The sequence below is a fragment of the Crocuta crocuta genome, unplaced genomic scaffold, assembly GCF_008692635.1.
Source record: "Crocuta crocuta isolate KB4526 unplaced genomic scaffold, BGI_CrCroc_1.0 scaffold316, whole genome shotgun sequence".
NCBI classification, from domain to species: domain Eukaryota; kingdom Metazoa; phylum Chordata; class Mammalia; order Carnivora; family Hyaenidae; genus Crocuta; species Crocuta crocuta.
Genome location: NW_027529682.1, coordinates 560,205 through 582,515, shown reverse-complemented (window position 1 = coordinate 582,515; position 22,311 = coordinate 560,205). Strand labels below are relative to the sequence as shown.

Genomic DNA, 22,311 nt, shown 5'->3' with positions numbered 1-22,311 from the left:
TTCTGACTGGGGAATGGGGTCTTGATTACCATATCTGAGCCTGTCACATGTTCTAAGTGCTTTGTGTGTATCACTTCCTCTGATTCTGTTAAGTTTTTTTCAGGTTCATTTGAATCTCTTCGTGTTTACTTCTTTTGAGATTTATTTGAATCCGCAAGTGTATAGTTCTGTTGGCAGCTTGACCTTGGCATAAGACGTTTGCTTAGTAAATATTACTTATTTTGATAAAGTCCTCAAGAGCAGGAATTCTGCCATAACTTGGTATCTCCAGGACTATTTAGCATCTTGCCTTGTGAGAAAATAGTACTTGGTATGTCTGTGACTGAAATCAATAAATAATAGATCATATTCAGACTGAGTTCTTCCATTCTTCTTTTGGCAGCAAGCTAATGAACAAATTTCCAGTGCAGGTTATATAAGCTTCACCTTCTACAGTATCACCTTATTTATTTTTTAATTGCCGATACAGATGCATCTGTAATAAATATTTGGTTTTTGTGATGAAATACAGTCTCAATGACAAGGCAACTGAGAAGTTAAAATATGAACAGTTTAACACCAGAAATGAAGCAAAATTCTTTATCTTTTTGCAAGAGCAATTCGGAATGTATTTTTAAACAGTGTAACAGCAAGGGCATCAACTTCGTTATTTTCCAAATTTAAGTTTGGTTTATATATTTTATTGCAATGGTTATTCTCTAAACATTCACATCATTCCATCAGTATCTTCTTCCACAATTTTTCCTTCTAACTTTCAGTTATTATACCATTCTGTTTGTTTCCTACTAAAGGATCAAATGTATTTGACTTGCAATGTTAATGGAATATTGTTTGAAACAAGTAGTGTCTCAAAACTTTATCTTAAGCCCAGAATTTGCCGTATCTGAACCCAAAAGCCTGGCTCCCCAAGAAGTACACTATCATTGCTAAAACTTGAACATCTTATCTCAGAATTTTCAGTTCCTTAGAATTTCTCAGATTTTAGGTAGTTACTTGTTTGTGATTTCTTTTTTTTTAAACTTCCACTGTGAATAGATTTCCAAAATAATCTGGATATTCAACTGGTGTTGATCTTTTAATAACTAACGTTTAAATAATCTAAATCTCCACATCATGCAAAGGGGACTGATTTCCTGCTTTCAAAGGCATAGGCAGGAAACCTTAGGTTCAAAGGTAGAAATGATAAGAGCAAATTGCTTGCGATGGTACAGCTACAGCGTCTGTAGTGTACTTGTTTGGCTCAGGTACTCTAGGATTGAGAATTCTCGTAATCACATAGCAGAAGTGATATGTTACCACACTACCAGAAAAATAAAAAAGTAGAATAAGGAACAGAGTTAACATCTTACAATGAGGCGGTGTTAGTATGAGAAGCATTCCAAATGTGCCAGCCTTCTTAAATTAATAGACATTCTTCACATTAGTTCCTCAGTGTCTCTTATCTCCCACCTTTTGTTAAGAGGAAGATAAAACTCAGATTACCATTTTCACCCTGGGATCAACCTCTGTTTCTTAAAGAATCTTAGAAGGAAATGCATTTGCATTATCTGAGGGCTCTATTTTGAGAAACATAGACGTGAAAGACCAGAGAAATGGGGCAAAATCTCAGATCCCCCTTTTCTCTTTAAGCATCTGACTCTCATATTAGTATCATGCTGTCGTCTCTGAATTCAGCATGACTCTTTCTTTCCTCCAACTTGCTGCCCTTTTAATAAATCTTTTGCAATACCAATGGTGCTCTGTTGACTATTGCGCTGGGGTCCTTGCAGAGCTATCTCAGGCCTGCCATTCTTGCCACACGATCAGACTGACAGAATAGTTCGTCTGTTTTGACTACTAGAATAGTCAAAGGGATTAAAAAGGCAAGTTCTTATATTGGAGGCTGCCAGTTCCTTTTTATTTCTCACACACCTTTTTTCCACGAATCCACTCTTCTGATGGTTACCCTGGTGAATCATTTCTGTTCATTGTTTCCAAGATGGTAACAGTTCAGATGTTAGCTACCCCTGTCCTGCCACCCACTAGTTATCCTCACCATCTCTTCCTTAAATATAATTCCCTTTCCTTCCAGCCCACACCTGGACTTTCTCAGAGGCTAAGCTGGGAAATGACTGAATTTCTCTCTGTGTCAGCCTCTCAGGAGGGAATGGTCATGATGTACTTGCAATGCCATTAGGGAACATTGGTAATCCTTGATCTGTTTGATAATTTAAGGCCTAGAATTATCAAAAGTCCCAGGGAGCTCCAAATCTGGTGTGATAGTAAACTTCTTTATACCCCTTCTTGACATGTTATAACACAGTAAGAGAAGTCCAATCTAAGCTCCCTTTCTAGTCTAGGCAGTCTTGAAATTCTGATTTCATATGTTCTCAGAAGAGAATGCAGTGATATGTCAGATGATCTTTCAGCATCTCTGAAAGAGCTCTTTTGCTCCAGAACCCTTGTAAGAACATTGTCAAATGACACACAGTGAATGTTTTCTTGCTTCAGAGCTACCAAGCAAGAAAGTCCTTAGAGACCTCAGGTTTGAGGGAAAGTCCACAATTGTTCCAGTATGTATTTCTGATATCTGTCAGTGACACTCTGAACATGATTAAGATGGAAAGTGTTTCGCAGTCCCTTGTCACACATTTTGAATTCCTGTCTTAGTTCTCCTACAGTTCACTGTAAGTAGGGAAATTAGTAGTGGATAGAGTGGGAGAAACTCAAATCATTCTGCACCTCCCGTGAGTTCAGCTCCTTACGAAATTAACATCCCAACCTTATGGTAAATGAAATCAGATCAGAAGAAATGTTACTTCCTTTTTTGAAATTTCTCAGAAGTGATATGCCCAGTACATGGTGCAGCTAGGTGTAATATAAGTCTGTGGGTTCCACTTGACTCTGAATAATCACAATAATCCAGTAGGTTTGCAGAAATGCATAGAAAATTTATGAACAACATCTCCTTTCTCCTTGACTATGGTGAATCAAAGTATTGATACAAAACATTTCCGGTGAGAAGTTTTAAGTGTATTCAGTTCCCCTTTCCCCAACCTTTTCTACCCCAGGTCCTGGCCAACAAACACACAGACTTGGACCCCTGCTTTTCCCCACTCTGGTCTCAAGGCACCTTGAGATGCCTATTTGGAGATGATCAGTTTATATCCCTTTTCTCCTTCGGTGTGTTTTAGAAATAAAGCGCTCATTTCAATCTGTTCCATGCAACACCACCGCTACTTAAATGACCGGTCATCCTGGTTCGAGGGGGTTGTGTGGCTGGTGACTGAGCTTCAATGACTAGACGAGTCTTAAGATCCTGACTCCAAGGAAAGCATGGGAGTCAAGACGGTTTGGAAGGCTCTGCTCTGGCTGGGGATCACGCAGGGTGAGGTTCTGCTTTGGTCAAGGTAGCATGGTGAACTTTCTTTGGTTCAGAACCTCTCCCCACTGGCCCCACCAGGCTGTATGCATGGGTGGCCAGCCCCGGCTGGGGTGCTGCTTCAGTCGACAGTGTCCGCTGGCTGCGTGAGGCACTATTTGCTGTGGAGCGAGTGGAGGAAGAGCCAGAGCGTGAGCTCCGAGAGCCTGAGGAAGAGGAGCTGGGTTTCACCAGGCGGGCTTTGGGGGCTTCTGCATCTTCCCTGAAGAGGAAAACACAGCAAGGGGAAACTTTAATACCGGCAAGACTGTGATCCCTTCCGCTATGGTTGCTTCCTTCCTTCTGAGGCTTCCTGATACATTCCTCAAACGGTAAGCTTCACGCTATACCGCCGGAAGGCAGCCATTTAGGGGAAGAGGGACTTCCACAGTCGCTGGGACTTAGTGCTTGGCTTAGGCAGATGGATGCTTCATTAGCCCCGAAGTCAACTCTGTTACTCTGGGAGAGCACACACTTACCACTGAGATTGACTTGGGATTTGTCTACGTGAACCCTTTCATGGCCCATAGGTTTTCCCATTCTTTATTGTAGGCCTTTTATAAGTGGAAGTGAATCAGAAGTAATGTAAAGTTGATCTTTTAATTATCAGTTGAGCATAGTTTCACAATAAAGGCAAAGTAAACCAGACCCTGTCTCTAGGCTGGAACTCCTTAGCTACCAGAATAATCCTTTTAGCAGAGTCATAGTTAAGAGGAAATGGGACATTTATGTTGGCTGCTCACTATGGAGCTGGAAAGGAAGCCCAGTAGAAGGGACTTGGGAGGAAGGTTTACCGAATTTCATTAGGTCTCTCTTCTTCCTCGTATCTCTCTTTGTCTTTCCTTCGGATCAGCAGCCATACCAGGAGGAAAATCAGCAGGGCTCCAGCCACCATGCCTGTCACCGCTCCTGCAATCATGCCGATGCTTTGTACATCTATTTTCTCAGAAACAAAAGCAGAAGTAAAACCAAACATAAGCTAGGAAATAATATGAACTTAAAAAAACATGAGCTCTCAGGGCACCTGGCTGGCCTAGTTGGTGGAGCATACAACTCTTGATCTGGGGACTCTTGATCTTGGGATTGTGAGTTTGAGCCCCATATTTGAGGCAGAGTTTACTTAAACCAAAAAAACCCATATGTCCTGGACAGGATGGGTATTTCCACATCTTTCTATGTTCTGGAGTTTCCCATTTACCCTTGGTGTACGACTGTCCTTGATACTGAAAGGTAGCAGAATATACCACCTCTTTGCCATTAGGACTGTTTTAAGCTGATTTTTAAAAAGTAGGCTCCACACTCGTGTGGGGTTGAACTCATGACCCTGAGACCAAGAGTCAAGCCCTCTGCTCTACTAACTGAGCCAGTCGATGCCCCTTTAATCTGATTATTTTTGAGAAACAGCAGACACAGGAGAAGTTCTAAAAGCAAAGTACAAGTTCCCTTTTTATAAGGGAAATTTACATTTATAAAGGAAATCTCCATTGGGTTTCCTCCTGCATGTAATAAATTTCTTTTGGGAGCTGACAGATTCACATGTTTGTAAATATAGTTAGCTACAAGAGTTGAACAGTCATTGCAACTACCGAATTTATTTTCGTGATCGCCATGTCCTTCTAGAAATAAAGATTTTTTACCTTGACCTTACTCTTAATTATGATTAAAATTGTTTTACGCTGAACCGCAATGCGAAAATAAGAACAAACCCTTTGGATACTTACACTGTACGGTCACTCGCACCACACAGCTTTCTTTCCCGGCCTCATTGCCTGCTGTGCACTGATAGAGCCCAGAGGAGGACATGGTGAGATTCTGCAGCAGAACGCGTCCAGGGTTATTGTAGTCTACATAAGCAGAAGGAATGACTGTAATCCCTTTAATGACAGGGTCTCTTTATTGTTTACTTCAGCACATCATTGACCTAAGATTCTCTAGTACAATTTGGTAAGGACAAGAGGATAGATTTTTTGGAATACGCAAAGGTGAACGTTCTTCCAAATTATACATCTGCAAGAGTTACAAGACCGTGAACATGTAAGGGATACGAAACACGATAATTTAGATACAGTGGGTACGCAGTACATTTCTTCTGAATTTCTTCTGCCACATTTATGTGTCATTTGAGGAAGGAAAGGATGGTGTTTTTTTTCTGTCCCAGTCAACGGATGAAAAGCAGGAGCTCAAAGGGATTTGGCAGTGTATTCAAGGTCACGTGGTGAGTTGCTGACAAACCCAGATTTAGAATTCACAGCTAGAGTACCATTCTGTTGTCTCAGCAGACTGCTGGGAAGATCACTTACCAATCCTGGACCTGGCAGGGAGGCGCTCATCCTCTCCCTCCTTCTCCCTGATTCGCTGCCAGTAATACACGATGGGTTTTGTGCCAGAGGCTGACTCACACTGCAGAGTCACGTCACTTCCTTCTGTCAGCTCTCCTTCCAGCTCACACTTGGGCTTCGATGGTCTCACTGGCAAAAAGAAACAAGCTTCAAAGATCGCCAAACACAACTCCATGGAAGAACTATGTCCTGTTGAGTTGTTTCTCTACCTGGTCATCTGTCATGGTCAACTTTTGGGTGGGGTTCAGTAGCCTTTTGCTACCTAACCATGCTTTACACCACCCCCAAAAATACACCCCCCTCTCCACCCCCTGCACACGCGTGCGCGCGCACACACACACACACACACACTTCTGGCTGCTTCCAGTGGTGCTGTTGTAATTTCCAGAGGCTCCCTCAGAAACCTCCTCATCACAAAGAGGATACTGTTCTTTAACTGGAAATTTTAGGAGGGGCACCTGGGTGGCTGAGTCAGTTAGGCGTCTGGCTTTGGCTCAGGTCATGAACTCACGGTTCGTGGGTTCAAGCCCCGCATCCGGCTCTGTGCTGACAGCTCAGAGCCTAGCTTGCTTTGGATTCTCTCTCTCTCTTTCTCAGAAATAAACATTAAAAATTTTGTTTAAATGTTTAGGAAAGTTGGTCGTGATTTTACTAATACTGAACCAGGGGTAGAAGTCCATTAACTTGAAAGCAATTAAATAGAACTCAATAGCTCTCGCTGTCAGAAACCAGAAATGGGGTTGAATTATATCTGAGAGGTTTTTTTTTTCCAAAAATTTATTATTTCTAGGAGAGAGAGAGAGAGGGAGTCACAGATTCTGAAATAGGCTCCAGGCTCTGAGCTGGCAGTCAGCACAGAGCCCGACGCGGGGCTCGAACCCATGAACCGCGAGACCATGACCTAAGCGAAAGTCGGACGCTTAACCGACTAAGCCACGCAGGCGCCCCATGAGAGGTTTAAGTTAAATACAAGAATACCACTTAAACATTAAAGGATATTTAAATTTTGTAAGGCACCACCACGGAAAATTGCGATCGTTCTTTCTTCTTTTATTACGTCTAAAATATAGAACATAAACTATAGAACATGCACACTTCTTTCCGGGAACTGGACTAGCTGATCTCTGAACGTATAATGCAGGGTATCGAAAAGTTTCAGACCACCATGATGCATTTGGCTATTCCTTACCTAAGACTTTTAAGATGACATGACTCCACACATAGCGCCCTGAATTCTTCACCTTGCAGGTGTACCGGCCCTCGTCACTGGGCTTCAGAGGCTCAATCTGTAAGGAGGCATCTCCAGCCAGGAAATTGGAAGCGAAGGCCACTCTGCCCTTCTGTTCTTCAGTCAAGTTACTGTAGACGTGATGGCTGGAGTAAGTGATCACCTATGGGGCAGACCAAGGTTGTGTCAAACGAGTGGCCCTCAGCCTTCCTCTCTTGCTGATGTCAAGATGAGAAATGAGAATATTCCTAATGGAACAATGCAGTCAGGCTGGGGGCTGGTTCGAAGGGTCTAAGAGACCTCTGTTCTAAAGGAAGTTAAAAGTACATATGATACGTTTCTCGAGGCGTTGCTTCTCCTTTTCTCAAAATATCTGTGTACGTTTTAATTACAGAGTAGTAACTGTTTCATTAAGTGCTCAGAACCATTTCATTTTATAGGTAATGAATTTTAAACTTGAGTTACTTGTTCAATGAAGGTCACATAGCTAAGCCAAGGAAGGAAGGTAAAGCACATTAAGTGTATATAATGGTATCAAGAGTTGGCTGTGAGGAGAACTGGCAGAATGGAATGGGAAGGAGACTTTCTAACTTTTGCATTTCCTACCACCTGCATGTGAACTATTCACAATACACAACACATGGGGCACCTGCGTGGCTCAGTTGGTTAAGTGTCCAACTTTGGCTCAGGTCATGATCTTGCTGTTTGTGGGTTCGAGCCCCATGTTAGAGCTCCAGCTTGGAACCTGGAGCCTGCTTTGGATTCTGTCTGTCTGTCTCTCTCTCTCTGCCCCTCCCCCACTTGTGCTCTGTGTGTCTCTCTCTCAAAAATAAACATTTTTAAAAACTTTTAAAAATACACAACATTTCTTGTGCTGGGTGTTTTCACATCTAGCTTATTTCTCATACAATTTTTGCAAGTTAAGTAGTCCTTCCCCTACCTTATCTGTGGTTTCACTTTCCATGGTTTCAGTTACCCAAGGTCTGGAAGCCAATGATCTTCCTTCTGACATATTGTCAGAAGGCCAATAGTAGCTAACACTGTATCACAATGCCTGTGTCATTCTCCTTGCCCATCTCATCACAGAGACACTCTGTCATCTTCATCATCACAAGAAGGATGGGTGTGGTACAATAAGATTTTGAGAGGGAGAGAGAAAAACCATGTTCGTATAACTTTTAAATCATTTTATTATTAGTTATTTTATTAATAGTTGTTAATTACTGTGTCTAATTTACAAATTAAATGCTATCATAAGTATGTATGTACAGGAAGAAATATAGTACAGATAAGATTTGGCATTATTCGTGGGTTCAGGCATCCACTGGGGGTTCTGGAACGTATCCCACACAGGTAAGAGGGGGACACTGTAGTCATGATCCTCATCTCACAGACAAGTAGCAGAACTGGGATTTGAACATCGCTGTCTAGTTCATTGCCCTTTAGTTCATTGTCCTGGTATACCTCTCAGCCACTTCCTGTGGCCATCTCCATTCATTTCACTGCTCATTAACTGCTCTTCCAGAAAGTTTGGAAATGAAGGAAGAAAAAAGGACACTATAAAATCAGTCTGTTTTGTTCTTACAAAAATTTAGAGTCCAGGGGCCCCTGGGTGGCTCAGTCAGTTAAATGTCTGACTCTTGATTTCAGCTCAGGTCATACCACAGTTCATGAGTTTGAGTCTCACATTGGGCTCTCTGCTGTCAGCACAGAGCCTGTTTGGGGTCCTCTGCCCACCCCCCCTGCCCTACCCCTGGTCACTCTCCCTCTCTCAAAAACAAATAAACTTTCCAAAAAATTCAAAAGTTTAGAGGCCAGCCAAAGGGTTTAGAGGAGTTTAGGAGTCAATGCTTAAAATTCAAGTCTCAGGACTTGAATACTGAGGACTGACTTCATTGTTTGGCTTTCCTTTGGGGGAGTTCACTGCCAATTAGTAAGAGGAAGTTGGGTGGAAAGAAAATTACATCCCTTTCTTACATAAAATACATGTGAGCATCATGTCTTTGTTTTTCTAGGCAGGGACACCAAAGTTTAGATCTCTCTACCAAAAAAAAAAATTTTAGTGAAGTTTCATCTGCCTGCGTTACAGCCTAATTCTTGAATCCTTCCTGGGTTCTTCGTCTCACTCCTGTTAGTCACAAAAAAACATGCTGATCTAGTCCACCGAGAGTTCAAGCCCTATAACTTCAGCTTTGCCCTTTCTACCACAGCAATCATATTCTTAAACTCATTCAGTTTTATTTTTTTTTAAACTTTTTTTTTTAATATTTTTTATTTATTTTTAGGAGACAGAGAGACAGCGTGAGCAGGGGAGGGTCAGAGAGAGAGGGAGTCACAGACTGAAATAGGCTCCAGGCTCTGAGCTGGCAGTCAGCACAGAGCCCGATGTGGGGCTCGAACCCACGAACCGCGAGATCATGACCTAAGCGAAAGTCGGACGCTTAACCACCGACTAAGCCACCCAGGCGCCCCAAACTCATTCAATTTTAAAAGTCAGCCAACAGTTTTGGAATGACTGCTTCCTGTCAGGTTAGGGGGGAGGCTATTCAGATGACTCAAACCCTCTTCCTGTGTTCCAGTGATTTGTAACCTAATGGGATTAACAAGGAGAGAAGTATAAACATAGAAAAAGGATTAATTAACTTGAAATCGTATCAGAGAGAATGTCCCAGAAAAGTTGGAGGCATGTGAGTTAGGCTTTGAAAGATAAGTAGATGAAATAAGAGATAACAGAGGCAGGGAGAAGCGGGCTGCAGGGAGCATTCCAGATACACGGAAGGCACTAAAAACAGGCAGGCACACCCGCCCATGGGAGTCTCCCAAGCACATTTCTGGCTGCAGCTGTTCAAATCATTTCACTCTGCTCAAGTCCTTAACCCCATCCTCCACCACAGGATGCTCTACAACGCATCAAATGCTTTCCTGAAAAGATTCGAAGCCATCCAAGAAAATGTCCATCAGTTCTCTCTCCGTTACATCAAAACTCTCCAGCATCATCCATTTTACTTTTACCATCTTTCTGAGAAACGTGTTTGCTCCTTTCTCTGCATGCTCTTTTTCATCAGCAATCTTTTACCATGCTCACATGCCAGGGTACTGTGCCGGGTGCTGGGAATCAAGCAGAATTAAGACACTAGCTCTTACCCTGAGGACCTCACAGTCTTGTGGGGGACATATTGGGGACAAGAAAGTAAGAGAGAAGTAGAGGTAGACACTGGAACTGATAATAAACTTAAGACATTTTCAGGGCACCTGGGTGGCTGGGTTGGTTGAGTTGCCTGACTTTTGATTTCGGCTTAGGTCATGATCCCAGGGTCATATGATCAAGTCCCACATTGTGCTCTGGGCTGGGTGTGGAGCCTGCTTGGGATTTTCTCTCTCGCTCTCCCTCTTACCCTTCTCCCCCACTGGAACCCATGCTCTCTCTCTTAAATCAATAAACAAACAAATAAATAAGCAAGCTTAAGACATTTTCAGTATTCAACTTTGCCCACTCATTTCTTTTTTTAAAAATATTTTTAAAATAATTTTAATGTTTTATTTATTTTTGAGAGAGAGAGCGTAAGCAGGGGAGGGTCAGAGGGAGAGAGGGAGACACAGAATCCGAAGGCAGGCTCCAGGCTCTGAGCTGTCAGCACAGAGCCCGACGCTGGGCTCAAACCCACGAACCATGAGATCATGACCTGAGCCAAAGTCGGATGCTTAACTGACTGAGCCACCCAGGCTCCCTGCCCACTCACTACTGCTGTGATCATTCTCATATCTCTAGGCCAACATAGTTTTGGGCCCCCGTTTCCTATTTCCAGCTGCGTGGCTGCCGTGTATTTCTGCCCTCTCCTGCCTATCCTACATAACAATATAAACTGGATGCCAAGTTAATATTAATGTTAAACTCACATCAGCTGTTTTCCAGCTCAAGACCCCTCAGTGGCTCCCTGCCACCTCTGAATAATGACGAGATTCAGTCTATAGTCTTCACAGTGACTTCTGCTTTACCTTCCCAGTCTCATTTCCTATTTTGTCCACCTCCCATGCCTAGGGACTGTCAGATAACATCATCTCCCTTTCTTTAATATAGGGTACGCTTTCTTTGTACTCAAAGCCTTTGCCCCACTGCATTTTCCTACATACAAATTCCCTTTCCCCATCTCTCCACATAAACAATTCCCATTCATTCTTTTAAATCCAAAATCAATGTTAACTTCTCATGACACATTCCCTGTGAATTATACTCAGATTAATGGTCTCTTTTCTTTGCTCTCACCCATAGCATTTTTTTGCAGCATTTTTAAAATGTTTTTGGGTTTTTATTTATTTATTATTAAGACAGAGAAACAGAGCACAAGTCGGGGAGGGGCAGAGAGAGGGAGACACAGAATCTGAAGCAGGCTCCAGGCTCTGAGCTGTCAGCACAGAGCCCAAACTGGGGCTTGAGCCCATGAACTGCGAGATCATGACCTGAGCTGACGTCAGACGCCCAACCGACTAAGCCACCCAGGCACCCCTTTTTGCAGCATTTTTATGTGAGGAGAAACCGTGAAGGACTTGGGTCTCATAGGTTGTTGGATCCCCTTCCTATAATGCTGGGTGTTGTCCAGGAGATCTTTGAGGGCATTCTGGTTTTCTATGTGTTCGTTGCCCTTAATAGCCTTTGGCTAGGCTATTTTGCAACTCTGCAATCCTTTCCTGAATACACATTCTCTGAAAACATACTCCGTGCTTGGCACTGTGCTAGAGATGATACCAATTCAAAGACAATTGTTTTATGAAGGTGTTGAGGACCAGGACGTGCCATCCCAAAATATGCCACTTGGCATGTGCCTAAGAATTCATTTCAAATGCTGAAGGCATTTGAGTTCCTGAAGTTCCTTATCAGACCTAAAAGTGGAGCATCTCAAAAGAATCTGTCATAAATCCCCTCCAGAGAGCAACTCTAATCTCTTCTAGGAGACCAGAAATCTGGCACCACACCCCACACCCAGACAGAGGCCACAAACTAGCAGATCTCCCATCCGTTCCTCAAAGGGCCCATTTCTTTTCCTCAGAATTCATTCGTTTTTCCCTAATTACCCTCTCTCCTCTTCCCTCTCCCCCACGAAATTAGGCATATGGCCTGAATTCTAGCCACCCCTTGAGGTTGCTCATCTGTGGGTATTCAGTCCATGCTCTGTACATGGTACACAGAAGTTAATAAACTTGTTTGTCAAGGGGCGCCTGGGTGGCTTAGTCGGTTAAGCGTCTGACTTTCGCTTAGGTCATGATCTTGCAGTTCGTGGGTTCGAGCCCCGCGTCGGGCTCTGTGCTGACTGCCAGCTCAGAGCCTGGAGCCTATTTCAGAATCTGTGTCTCCCTCTCTCTCTGACCCTCCCCTGCTCACGCTGTCTCTCTCTCTCCTAGAAATAAATTTTTAAAAAATATTAAAAAAAAAAAACTTGTTTGTCAGTCTCCTGTTAATCTGTCCCTCTGTTGTACACCTGACACTAATATAAGGGTATGTGTCAGTTGCACCTCAGTAAATTTTAAATTTTTTAAAGAGAGAAAACAAACCAACAAAAATCTTTTGTCAGTCTAATTTATAGTGCCCCAGCTGGAGATCCCAGGAGGAGAAAGGGGAAAAGATGTTTTCCCTCTCCTACAGTTTTAAAGGACAATTTAGAAAAGGGTAAGTGGCTCTGGGGGGCTCAGTTAGTTAAGCGTCTGACTTTCAGCTCAGGTCATGCATGATCTCACAGTTCGTGAGTTCGAGCCCCACATCGGCCTGGAGCCCACTTCGAGTTCTGTTGTTTCCGTCTCTCTGCTCTTCCCCCACTTCCCGCTTATACTCTATCTCTTTCTCACTCTCTCTCCCAAAAATAAATATTTTTTAAAAAGTAAAATTATGACCCTCATATCCATAGAAAAATGCACATGACAAAGATTTCATTTCACTCATTAATACATGAGAAAGATTTTGCAACAGGTTCAAATGAGAATTGGACTAAGATTCATTTTTTCCTTTGGACAAAATTAATTTGCATCTCTACAAACAAACCACAGCTATGTGATGGGTAGGAAACAGGGACATCACTATGGGCATTTCACAATTAATTTCTACGTCTGCGGAAATTAATACGTGAGGAAAATCATACCCTAATTCATAAATTATGGAGAAATCCAGAAAATATGCAGTCTAAGCACGAAGAATGATGTTTGGGAGGGACCTCCCTGTGATATGCTTGTATGGAGGCGGGGAGGTGGAAGCATGGGTTCATATGGGGTAGGGGGAGATCCTTGAAGGGTTAGATTCCTTGAAGGCTGCTCCCCTCTGCCCTGCCCCCACGCCCTGACAGCCTCCTCTGTCTGCAGGTAGTTTCACGGTTCAACTCTTTGGGTCTCTGATGTTAGAATACCTGCAGGACTTCTGAGAAGGGCATGGGGCAGAGATTCCTTCGGACTGGGATGAGGGGTGCTGGGGAAATAGTAGCTTTGCTGGGACAGCACCACCAGCTACTCCTGAAGGCTGAGGTGAACTCTTCAAAAACATGTTTTTCAGCAAATCGAAGCATGACCAATTAGAGAATATTTAGGAAATAGAGGATAGGGTAGGAAGAAGAGGAGTTTTCCATCCACATCCATCCAGAGGTGGAACTGGGAGCAAAAGCTGGACCTGAATGTAAAGCTAAAGGGATCCAAGATGACAGTCATGTATTCAACAAATTCTGAGACTCCATGATGCGCCAGCACCTGCTGGAGGTGCTTGGGAGATACTGGTGAACAAGCGTGTAAAAATCCCAGCCCCTGAGCAGCATCAATTCTAGCGGCAGGAAACAGACACCGGAGAACATTCTACGATACATGTGACAATACTATGAAAATATTAGAGCAGGGAAGGGGGATTGCGGGCCAGGGGGACAGACTGCAATTTAAATAAGGGGGGCAAAGTAGACCTCATGGGAAGGAGACAGGACAGCAAATCCTTGAAGGAGATGTAGAACTAGCCTTGGAGCGATCTAGGGGAAAGAGAGTTCTAGATGGAGGAAAAAGCCAATGCAAAACCCTAAGGCAGAAGAGTGTCTGGCACACTTGCCGACCAGCAAAGAGGTCAGGTGACTGCAGCAAACCAGGGGACCAGTAGACGAGGGGAGGCAGGGGGGCCAGATCCTGCAGGGCCTCTTGTCTACTGTAAAGATGATCATGGCTTCCACTTTGCGGAAGTGGGGGGGCTGTTACAGGATTTTGAGTGGAATAGCATCATGATTCGATTTATCTTGAGAATATACTGTAGGAGGCCAGGAGTGGAAACGGGAAAACCAGTCAAGCGGATACACTAGTAAAGATCCAGGCAACAGAAGCACGGCCTCCAGGGTGTGGCAGCAGTGGAAGAGGTGAGACAGGATCAGATTCAAAGTGTCTTTTGAAGATGAAACCAACCGGATGTCCCAGTAAACCGACCACCTTATCTAAATGTGTATTTGCGGTATGAGGAAAAGAGGAGTCCAGGACCACTCGGGTCTTTGGCACGAGCCTCTGAGAAGAGAGAATGGCTATCAGCCAAGAGAAGAAGCCGGGCAGAGGAGGTTTGGGATCAGGGTGTGCGGTGTGCGGAGTGAGGCGGGTGGGGGTGGGTCAGGAGTTTAGTTTCGGACTTACTACATTTGAGATACTTGTTAGATACCCAGAGGAGGCATAGAGGATGTAAGCAGCTGCATAGAAATGAGTCCGATATTCAGGGGGGAGTCCTGGAGATACACATTTGGGAATTCTAAGCTCGTGGATGGTATTTAACGCCGAGAGACTGGCTAAGATCCTGGAGGGCATAAATATAGAGATTAAGAAAAGAAGGCAAAATGAGGCTATCCAAATAGCGGGGGCGCCTGGATGGCTCAGTTGGTTAAGCTTCCGACTCTTGATTTTGGCTCAGGTCATGATCTTGAGGTTTGTGGGATGGAGCCTGTTGGACTCTGTGCTGACAGTGCAGAGCCTGCTTGGGATTTTTTTTCTCTCCTTCCTCTCTCTCTGCCCCTCCCTCATTCATGCCTTTCTCTCTCTCTCTCTCTCAAAAATAAATAAACATTTAAAAATAAATACATAAACTTAAAATACCAACCTCAGAGTACAGTTGATAACTGCCATTTTGGATCTCTTTAGCTGACTATTCAAGTCCAGCCTTTGCTCACCATTTCCAGCCTTACCCCTGGATGAGAACTCCTCTCCCTCCTACCCTCTCTTTCATAGAGAGTGAGTTGAACTCTGAAGCCACCAGCTGAGAGGAGGCGGCAATAGGGAAGTAGGGGCAGGGGGAGCAGCCTTGAAGGAGTCTAATAATTACACTCATTATCATAAAAATAGAGGACATCTCCCTGCCCCCAACCTGAACACCTGCCCACAGCCTCCCACCTACACCACAGGGAGGTCCCTCCGGAACTTCATCGTCATGCAGGGGAATATTCTGGAAAGTACAGGAAATGCATGACTTCAATCAAATGTGCAGTATTTACTTCCAGACAGAAGTTTTATCTTGAATTTCTGCATTCTTTTCAATGGGGAGCTGTACATTATGGGGAGGCAACAGAGGAAAAGATTTAGCTTCAGGAATTTGGGGTTTAGATCCTAGCTCTGAAATCTGTCTTGGGCAAGGGCCTTCACCTTTTGAAGTCTAAAAGGTTATGAAGCCCCTCACGGTCTATGAGATGGAGCCTCGTGTTGGGCTCTGTGCTGACAGCTCAGAGTCTGAAGACTGCTTTGGATTCTGTGTCTCCCTTTCTCTCTCTGCCCCTGCCTCCCACCCCCACACTCTGTCTCTCTGTCTCTGAAAAATGAATAAACCTTAAAAATTAATTAATAGAAGGTATGAAGCCCAAGTTCTCTGAAGATGAATTAGTGTCTAATTTTCTTCATATATTGAAAGAAAATTAGGAGAACAATTCTTAGCTTCACAAACTTACAGTAAGTTTTAAGAGCAGATATCAGTGGAAGGACATAGTTGCTTTGCTCACTGACCATTCAGTGACTACTCTGCAACAAATTCAGCATTTGGCTCTGCAGTTAGGAAAATATGCATTAGGCCTAGCAATGAAAATCCATCAACACAATGTAAGACGTTCGACCAGGGAGTTTCGTTTTTATTTAATCAACATGTAGGTGGTATTTATTTTGTGCTAGGCACTGTCCTAAATACTTTACAAGTATTAACTCCTTGCATTAAAGAGAAAAACATGGCAGTGAAACGTTCACGACAAGATTAAGGAGATTAAGGAAGTGAGTCTACCAGACAAACTGCTTAGGCTTAAGGCCATACTTTTGTTTAATAAATACTTAGAGAAGGCCTTCGATGAAGTGGAGACATATATCCTAATCTAAAATGGGGCAGCTGCAGTCTAGTCCTACTATCAAGTGGAGTGGATCTGGTGGGCCTGGCTGTATTCACTAATCCATTACTGTATTTCCCATAGAGGCTGGGCATCCCCGAAGGGAATTCTTAGGGCCAGAGGTTTCTTTCTTATTCTTATCCCTTAAAATGCAACCAACCTTGTGTGCCAGGCTACGGCCAGTAATGTGGAGAAGAAAGGTAAAGGAAATATAGATAAAATTACATTTCCTTATGAAGAGCCAAAAATTAAGTCCTCCATCAAGAGAAACCTCGAGCTGCACGTAGCCCCAGTCCCAGTCCCAGGAAAAGCCTCAGACTGTTCAAGGCTAAAGCCATCCTCAGACCGCCCTCAGTTCAATTAATCAAAAAGAAAAAAAAAAAAAAGAAACATTCCTATGGTTTGAGTCAAGGCTGGGAACTGCAGACACAAACTAGCCAATTTCTCACCACTTGTCTGAACCCCACGTGAGCCCTTTGAACTCACTTCACAATTGGTCATTTTCAAACGATTCTCAAAAGTCATGATTGGGTCCCACCAAAAGTAATGAACACCTCACAGGTACTGACTGGTCAAAGCTGTAATTGTAATTGGTGTTTATGTGATGATGCTACATGTACTGTAACACCCCCATCCCTTACTCCTTAAAAACCCTGTTCGCTATTGTTCTTTGCTTCACCTTGCTGCCATGACACCGGCAGGCTGGTGAGCCCCTGCTCGAGCTTGTAATAAAGACCCTTTTGTACTTGCATCGGTGCCGGCTCCTTGGAGGTCTCTGGGACTCGTGATTCGGGCACAACACTTATAACTGGAAGTCCATTGGGGTGCCTGGGTGGCTCAGTGTGTTAAGCGTCCGATTTTGGTTCAGGTCATGATCTCACCATTCAGGAGTTTGAGCGCTGCATTGGGCTCTGTGCTGACAGCTTAGAGCCTGGAGCCTGCTCTAGATTCTGTGTCTCCCTCTCTCTCTGCTCCTCCCCACTCTTGCACTCTGTCTCTCTCTCTCAAAAATAAATAAACCTTGGGGCACTTGGGTGGCTCAGTAGGTTAAGCATCTGACTTTAGCTGAGGTCATGATCTCACAGTTCATGAGTTCGAGCCCCCACCTGGCTTACATTCAACTGGGAACCCCTCCACTAGAACTGTGTGCTGGTTAATGAAACTTTCTGAACCTTAAGTTCCTCAGTTGTAAAACAGGGATAAGCTACTTCATAGGGATTTTGTGGCAATGGGAGAATAAGCACTCAGAATTACTTTTATTAGTCCGATTCTGGACTAACGTTTCCGAAATTGTCCAGCCCAGTATCCAAAGAACATTAATCTTTCCATACATTTGTACATTAAAGCTCCCCTAGCTGTAACACTCCATTTGTTTTCCATCATCTGCGCGCACTATGGACCAAAGCTCAGCCTTCTGAATGTGGCACCTAAGGCCAGTACAACCTGGACTATGCCTCAACTTTGGTCCCCGTCCTCACCTCTCTGAATAGCCTAGTCCCCAGATTTGATGTCCCGTGATTCTGGAACAATGCCCTCCTCAGGTGTGTCTTTGTCTCAGATCATGCAGTCTTCTTCTTTTGAAATGCCTCTCTTTTATTTTTGCCTACACAACCCCTACAGGCCTCAAGATCAAGCTCAAGGGCCACCTTCTGTGTATTCTGTCCTTTCCTGGCTCCCTGTGTAGAATCATTGACTTCCTCCTGCAAGCCTCGGCCCTTTGGGCATATCTCCACCATAGATAGCACTTAGTACATTCAGGTACAGCTGACTCCTGAGAGCTTTTCACCTTTTTCCCCAAAATCCTGCCCCATTACCATTATTATTATTATTATTATTTTTTAAGATTTTAAAGTATCTCTATACCCAACAGGGGGCTTGAAGTCACAACCCCAAGATCTAGAGTCACATGCTCTACCAACTGAGCCAGCCAGGAGCCCCTCCTGTCCCATAAAAAATGGAAAGAAAAATGGGAGAAGACAACCAAGCAGTTAACATCTTTGGAAAGCAGACATTATACAACTGCATAATAATCTTACTGTAATTAAATAACCATGACCTAATATGAACATTTCACATCCATGTATGACACAGGTTGGGGCTCAGTTACAGCCTTGTAATTTGTCTCTGTTTTTTTTCAGACATACATTGAATCTCAGATACTTGTGTGTCTCTGTTATGTTGTGGGGTTTTTGTTTTTCGTTTAAAATAGTTTCATAAGGGTATGTTATAACACATGACTGTTCATGCCACAAAATTTTGATCATCGAGCTTTTGATCATAGAGCTTATTTTGTTTGGTGGCAGCAGCCAGGTTTTCCAAACAGTCATCATTTTTCTCTGGTCTGCAGAGATGTCTTCTCATTAGCTGCCTTCTGCTTTTGTTGCATTATCTCAGAGCCCCTCTGCTTTCCCTGAGAGGTAGTCAAGCTATCCTCTTTTTGATGAGGCAGCATAAGGCCAGCTGACCTCCTGCACACCCCCTCCCCCGCCCCAGGTGGGACACGTGAGACATTCCTCAGGCACTCCAGGCTGCCCAAGAACAAAGGAAAGAAAAAAAACCAATGGCTGACTGATAGAGATCACCATCAGCCAGGATAGGGGTCTGAATCACCTTACAAATGTCTTAGTCAGTCTCCAGAAACTCATAGACTCAGTTTCCGGAGTCCCAGTCTCACCCTCCCCTCCATAGTGCTGTGGGGAAACAAAGGCAAGAGGAAATGGTAAATAAAATTAAGTTCTTTATAACCTGCTGCCCTTTATAACCTCAAGTAAAACTACCTGAGAGAGGCAGAGTAAAACATTCCTCCAGGAACTCCCTGTCTTAATGTTAAAACCTTGCTAAAGGGAAAATAACTTCTTTCCTTTAAAAAAACAGTCCTCTTTAGCATATGAAAGTCCTCTTGGAAACCTCCCTTTTGATTTTCCCTCCCCCAACTCCATTGTAGTATAGTCACTCTTCACAACCCCAGTGCAGGCAGCTCTTCCACCCCCCTGGTCCTGTCCCCGGGCTCTAATAAAACCACCTTTTCGCGCCAAAGGACATCTTAGGAATTCCTTCTTGGCCATCAGCACCAGACCACCCCCACCACTCCCAAACCACATCATTTTCTTTTTCCCTTGCTAACTTCCTGGGATTTCTTCATGTTTTTCTGGCGGGCAAGTTCTCGTTAATTTCCGAGGGCCATGCACACACCCGACCGAGCCGGGCAGAGAGCTACTGGGAAGAGCAGCAGCCTCCCAACTTGCTCAGCGAGGTTGCCGGTCATCCTCACCCGCAGCCCTAGAAGACTCCACCCCTGGGGGCCCTCTGCAGAGCAGACACCTCTGCTCCTCCCATCACCCCGCCCCACAGAGGCCCTGTTTTGTTGTGGTTTTAATTCTAGGAAATGTAGAGCTGAGGCTAAGCCCTGGCTCAGGGTGTGATGGGAGAACAGAGAACATACATTTAATCCTTTTGCAAACAAACATCAAATGCAGTACATGAATTGCAGCTGCCGTAGGGCTGTTTGTCTTCTGACGTTCCTGGTGGACCCGTTCCCAGCACATTTTTAAAGAGAGGAGGAGGACAATTTGTTAGGACCTGATGGAGCAGATGGAGCAGCTCAGCTTTCTGGCACCGGCTCCGCACAGCCGTTGTGCAACTGCCCTGAACAGAAATGGATGGAGGCCCCTCTCGGTGGTTCTCATCAGGGCTTTCCCTGTTCAGTATCAAAGAAAAGGGGGAAAGGGAGAAAGGATGGGCCAGAGAGGTCTGGCAGGAGAATTAGAACATCTCTGTCCTAATTTCTTCATCTGAAAAATAGAAGGGAAAGGTCTCCAATGTGTGTTCCTGACTGATGCTGAGGGAGGTGGTCACTGTGACCTTGGAAATTAACTATGTCTCCATCCCTCAACCAGTAGGAAAGCTCCAGAGTTCTAGCTGCCATACTACCTACATGGACTGAAATTCAAATATTCCCCCCACTGCCTACCGGCCCCCTAGTGTTTCCTGCATATCTGAGCATCCAAGACAAAAGGGATGGAGCCAATTCTGCTCAGATTGAAATGCAAAGCCAAACTTGGGGTCTAAGTCATTGGCTAGCCTACCTCAGGCACCACCTCCATTCCAGCCCCTCCCGGATTTTCTTTTCCACCACTCACATTCCAGACTTGCTGGCAAATTTGCCCACTAAATTTGCCCAATTATGCCCATCTTGATATTCCAACTACCCATGGCTATTGTTTAAGCCCTTATTGTATGGCTGGAAATTGTTCAACTGAACTTGCTTCCATTCGAGGCTGCTTTAAATCAGTGTGGCACCACGCAGGGCCAGAGTGATCATCTAAGATGATATATATCCCTTTCACTCCTAAAATCCTTCCGGAAGCTCTATGACATTTTAGACAAGGATCTGAGCTCCCTAGCATGTTACTCAAGACCTTTTTCCCGTTCTGGTCTGCGTGCTCACATTTTGAGCTCCACCTCTGCTAGCTGCTTACTTTACCATTTCCCAGAATTTTCCAGCCTTTGTGTCTAAGCTCCTGGGAGGTCCTCAGGGCAGGGCCTTCTACCAGAAGTCAAATTAGCCTTGACTTCTTTTTTTTTTTTTAATGTTTTTTAATTTATTTCTAGGAGGGAGAGAGAGACAGCGTGAGCAGGGGAGGGTCAGAGAGAGAGGGAGTCATAGACTGAAACAGGCTCCAGGCTCTGAGCTGGCAGTCAGCACAGAGCCCGACGCGGGGCTCAAACCCACGAACCGCGAGACCATGACCTAAGCGAAAGTCGGACACTTAACCGACTAAGCCACCCAGGCGCCCCAGCCTTGACTTCTTATAGGGAGCTGCCCTTGACTTTTCCCCCTCCTCCAACTAATCCTGGCCAGTGGCTCCTCCTTTCTGTTCATCTAGAACACTCTGCTTCTCTCTATCATGATCTATGTCAAATTGTCACTTTACACGTTTATGTCTTCAACTACCTCCTTCATGACAGAGTACGTGGATAGTGGGAATCCAAGATTTATTCAGTTTAACCTAAATTGCTTTTTGAACTTTTAGAATGTGCAATAGTGCCAAGCCTTGTTCCAGCATTCATTAGGGTCTTGGCAGAATTAGTTCTGTCTGGAATAATTTTCTTCCCACCCACATTCTCCTTATTTCCTACATAGCACGTATTATCATTTCAAATTATTTATGAAGGTAACGTACTAGTAGTTAAGAGCCCAGGTACTGACATTGCACTGCCTCATTTCAAACCACAAAATGGGTGAACTTACGCATTTTTCTCACTCTGTATATGTACCTGTGCAGTATGTGGTTCCTTCCTTATTTGCATAATAGGACTAGTCATCCTCGTTTTGAGGATTAAATTAAAGGAGATCATATGTGCTAAACAGACTTGAACCTGAAAGTAGCTAATAGTGCTCTATTAAAAAAAAAATTTTTTTTTTAATTATGGAATGGCTGCTTTGTAAGCTGTATGAAGACAGGGACTTAGATATCTTCTTCAATATCTTGTCCCAGTGTCTCGCATGGCATGTACTAAGTGCTAAATAAATCTATGTAATCTGAATGACTGAATAAATGACCATCCTTACTTTGGAGTATGATAGCAAAAGATAGAATTCAGTAGGCAGAGAGGGAAAGGATAGGACCTGAGGTTCCTGGGGGGCAGGGATGGGGAGAGAACACATATTTTGGAACAATGCTGGGAGTATCTGACCACAGCAGACTTCCCTGGGTCTAAGTTCCTCTTAAGAATGTAACCAACACCAGGATGCCTGCGTGGCTCAGTTGGTTAAGTGTCCAGCTTCAGCTCAGCTCATGATCTCAGAGCTCGTGGGTTCGAGCCCAGCATCAGGCTCTCTGTGCCGACAGCTCAGAGCCTAGAGTCTCCTTGGGATTCTGTACTACCTCTCTCTCTGTTCCTCCCTTGCGCGCGCGCTCACACGCGCACACACACACACACACACTTTCTTTCTCAGAAATAAACATTAAAAAAAAAATGCAACAGACACCACCT

The 22,311-nt window shown here is 44.1% G+C and overlaps 1 protein-coding gene and 1 pseudogene across 1 annotated transcript in view; both read right to left on the bottom strand.

Annotated features, from left to right (window-relative positions):
* Positions 1 to 565: 565 nt before the first annotated feature.
* The window catches only part of CLMP (CXADR like cell adhesion molecule), a 28,337-nt gene continuing 6,591 nt past the window's right edge, over positions 566 to 22,311 (bottom strand). Inside the window, 6 exon segments of the mRNA XM_077763069.1 lie at positions 566 to 3,376; positions 3,379 to 3,623; positions 4,195 to 4,336; positions 5,122 to 5,244; positions 5,701 to 5,868; positions 6,929 to 7,130. Of these exon segments, the coding sequence (XP_077619195.1) occupies positions 3,291 to 3,376; positions 3,379 to 3,623; positions 4,195 to 4,336; positions 5,122 to 5,244; positions 5,701 to 5,868; positions 6,929 to 7,130 (966 nt within the window). The 3' untranslated portion in view covers positions 566 to 3,290.
* Positions 18,641 to 19,498, bottom strand: LOC144230714 (small EDRK-rich factor 1-like; annotated as a pseudogene).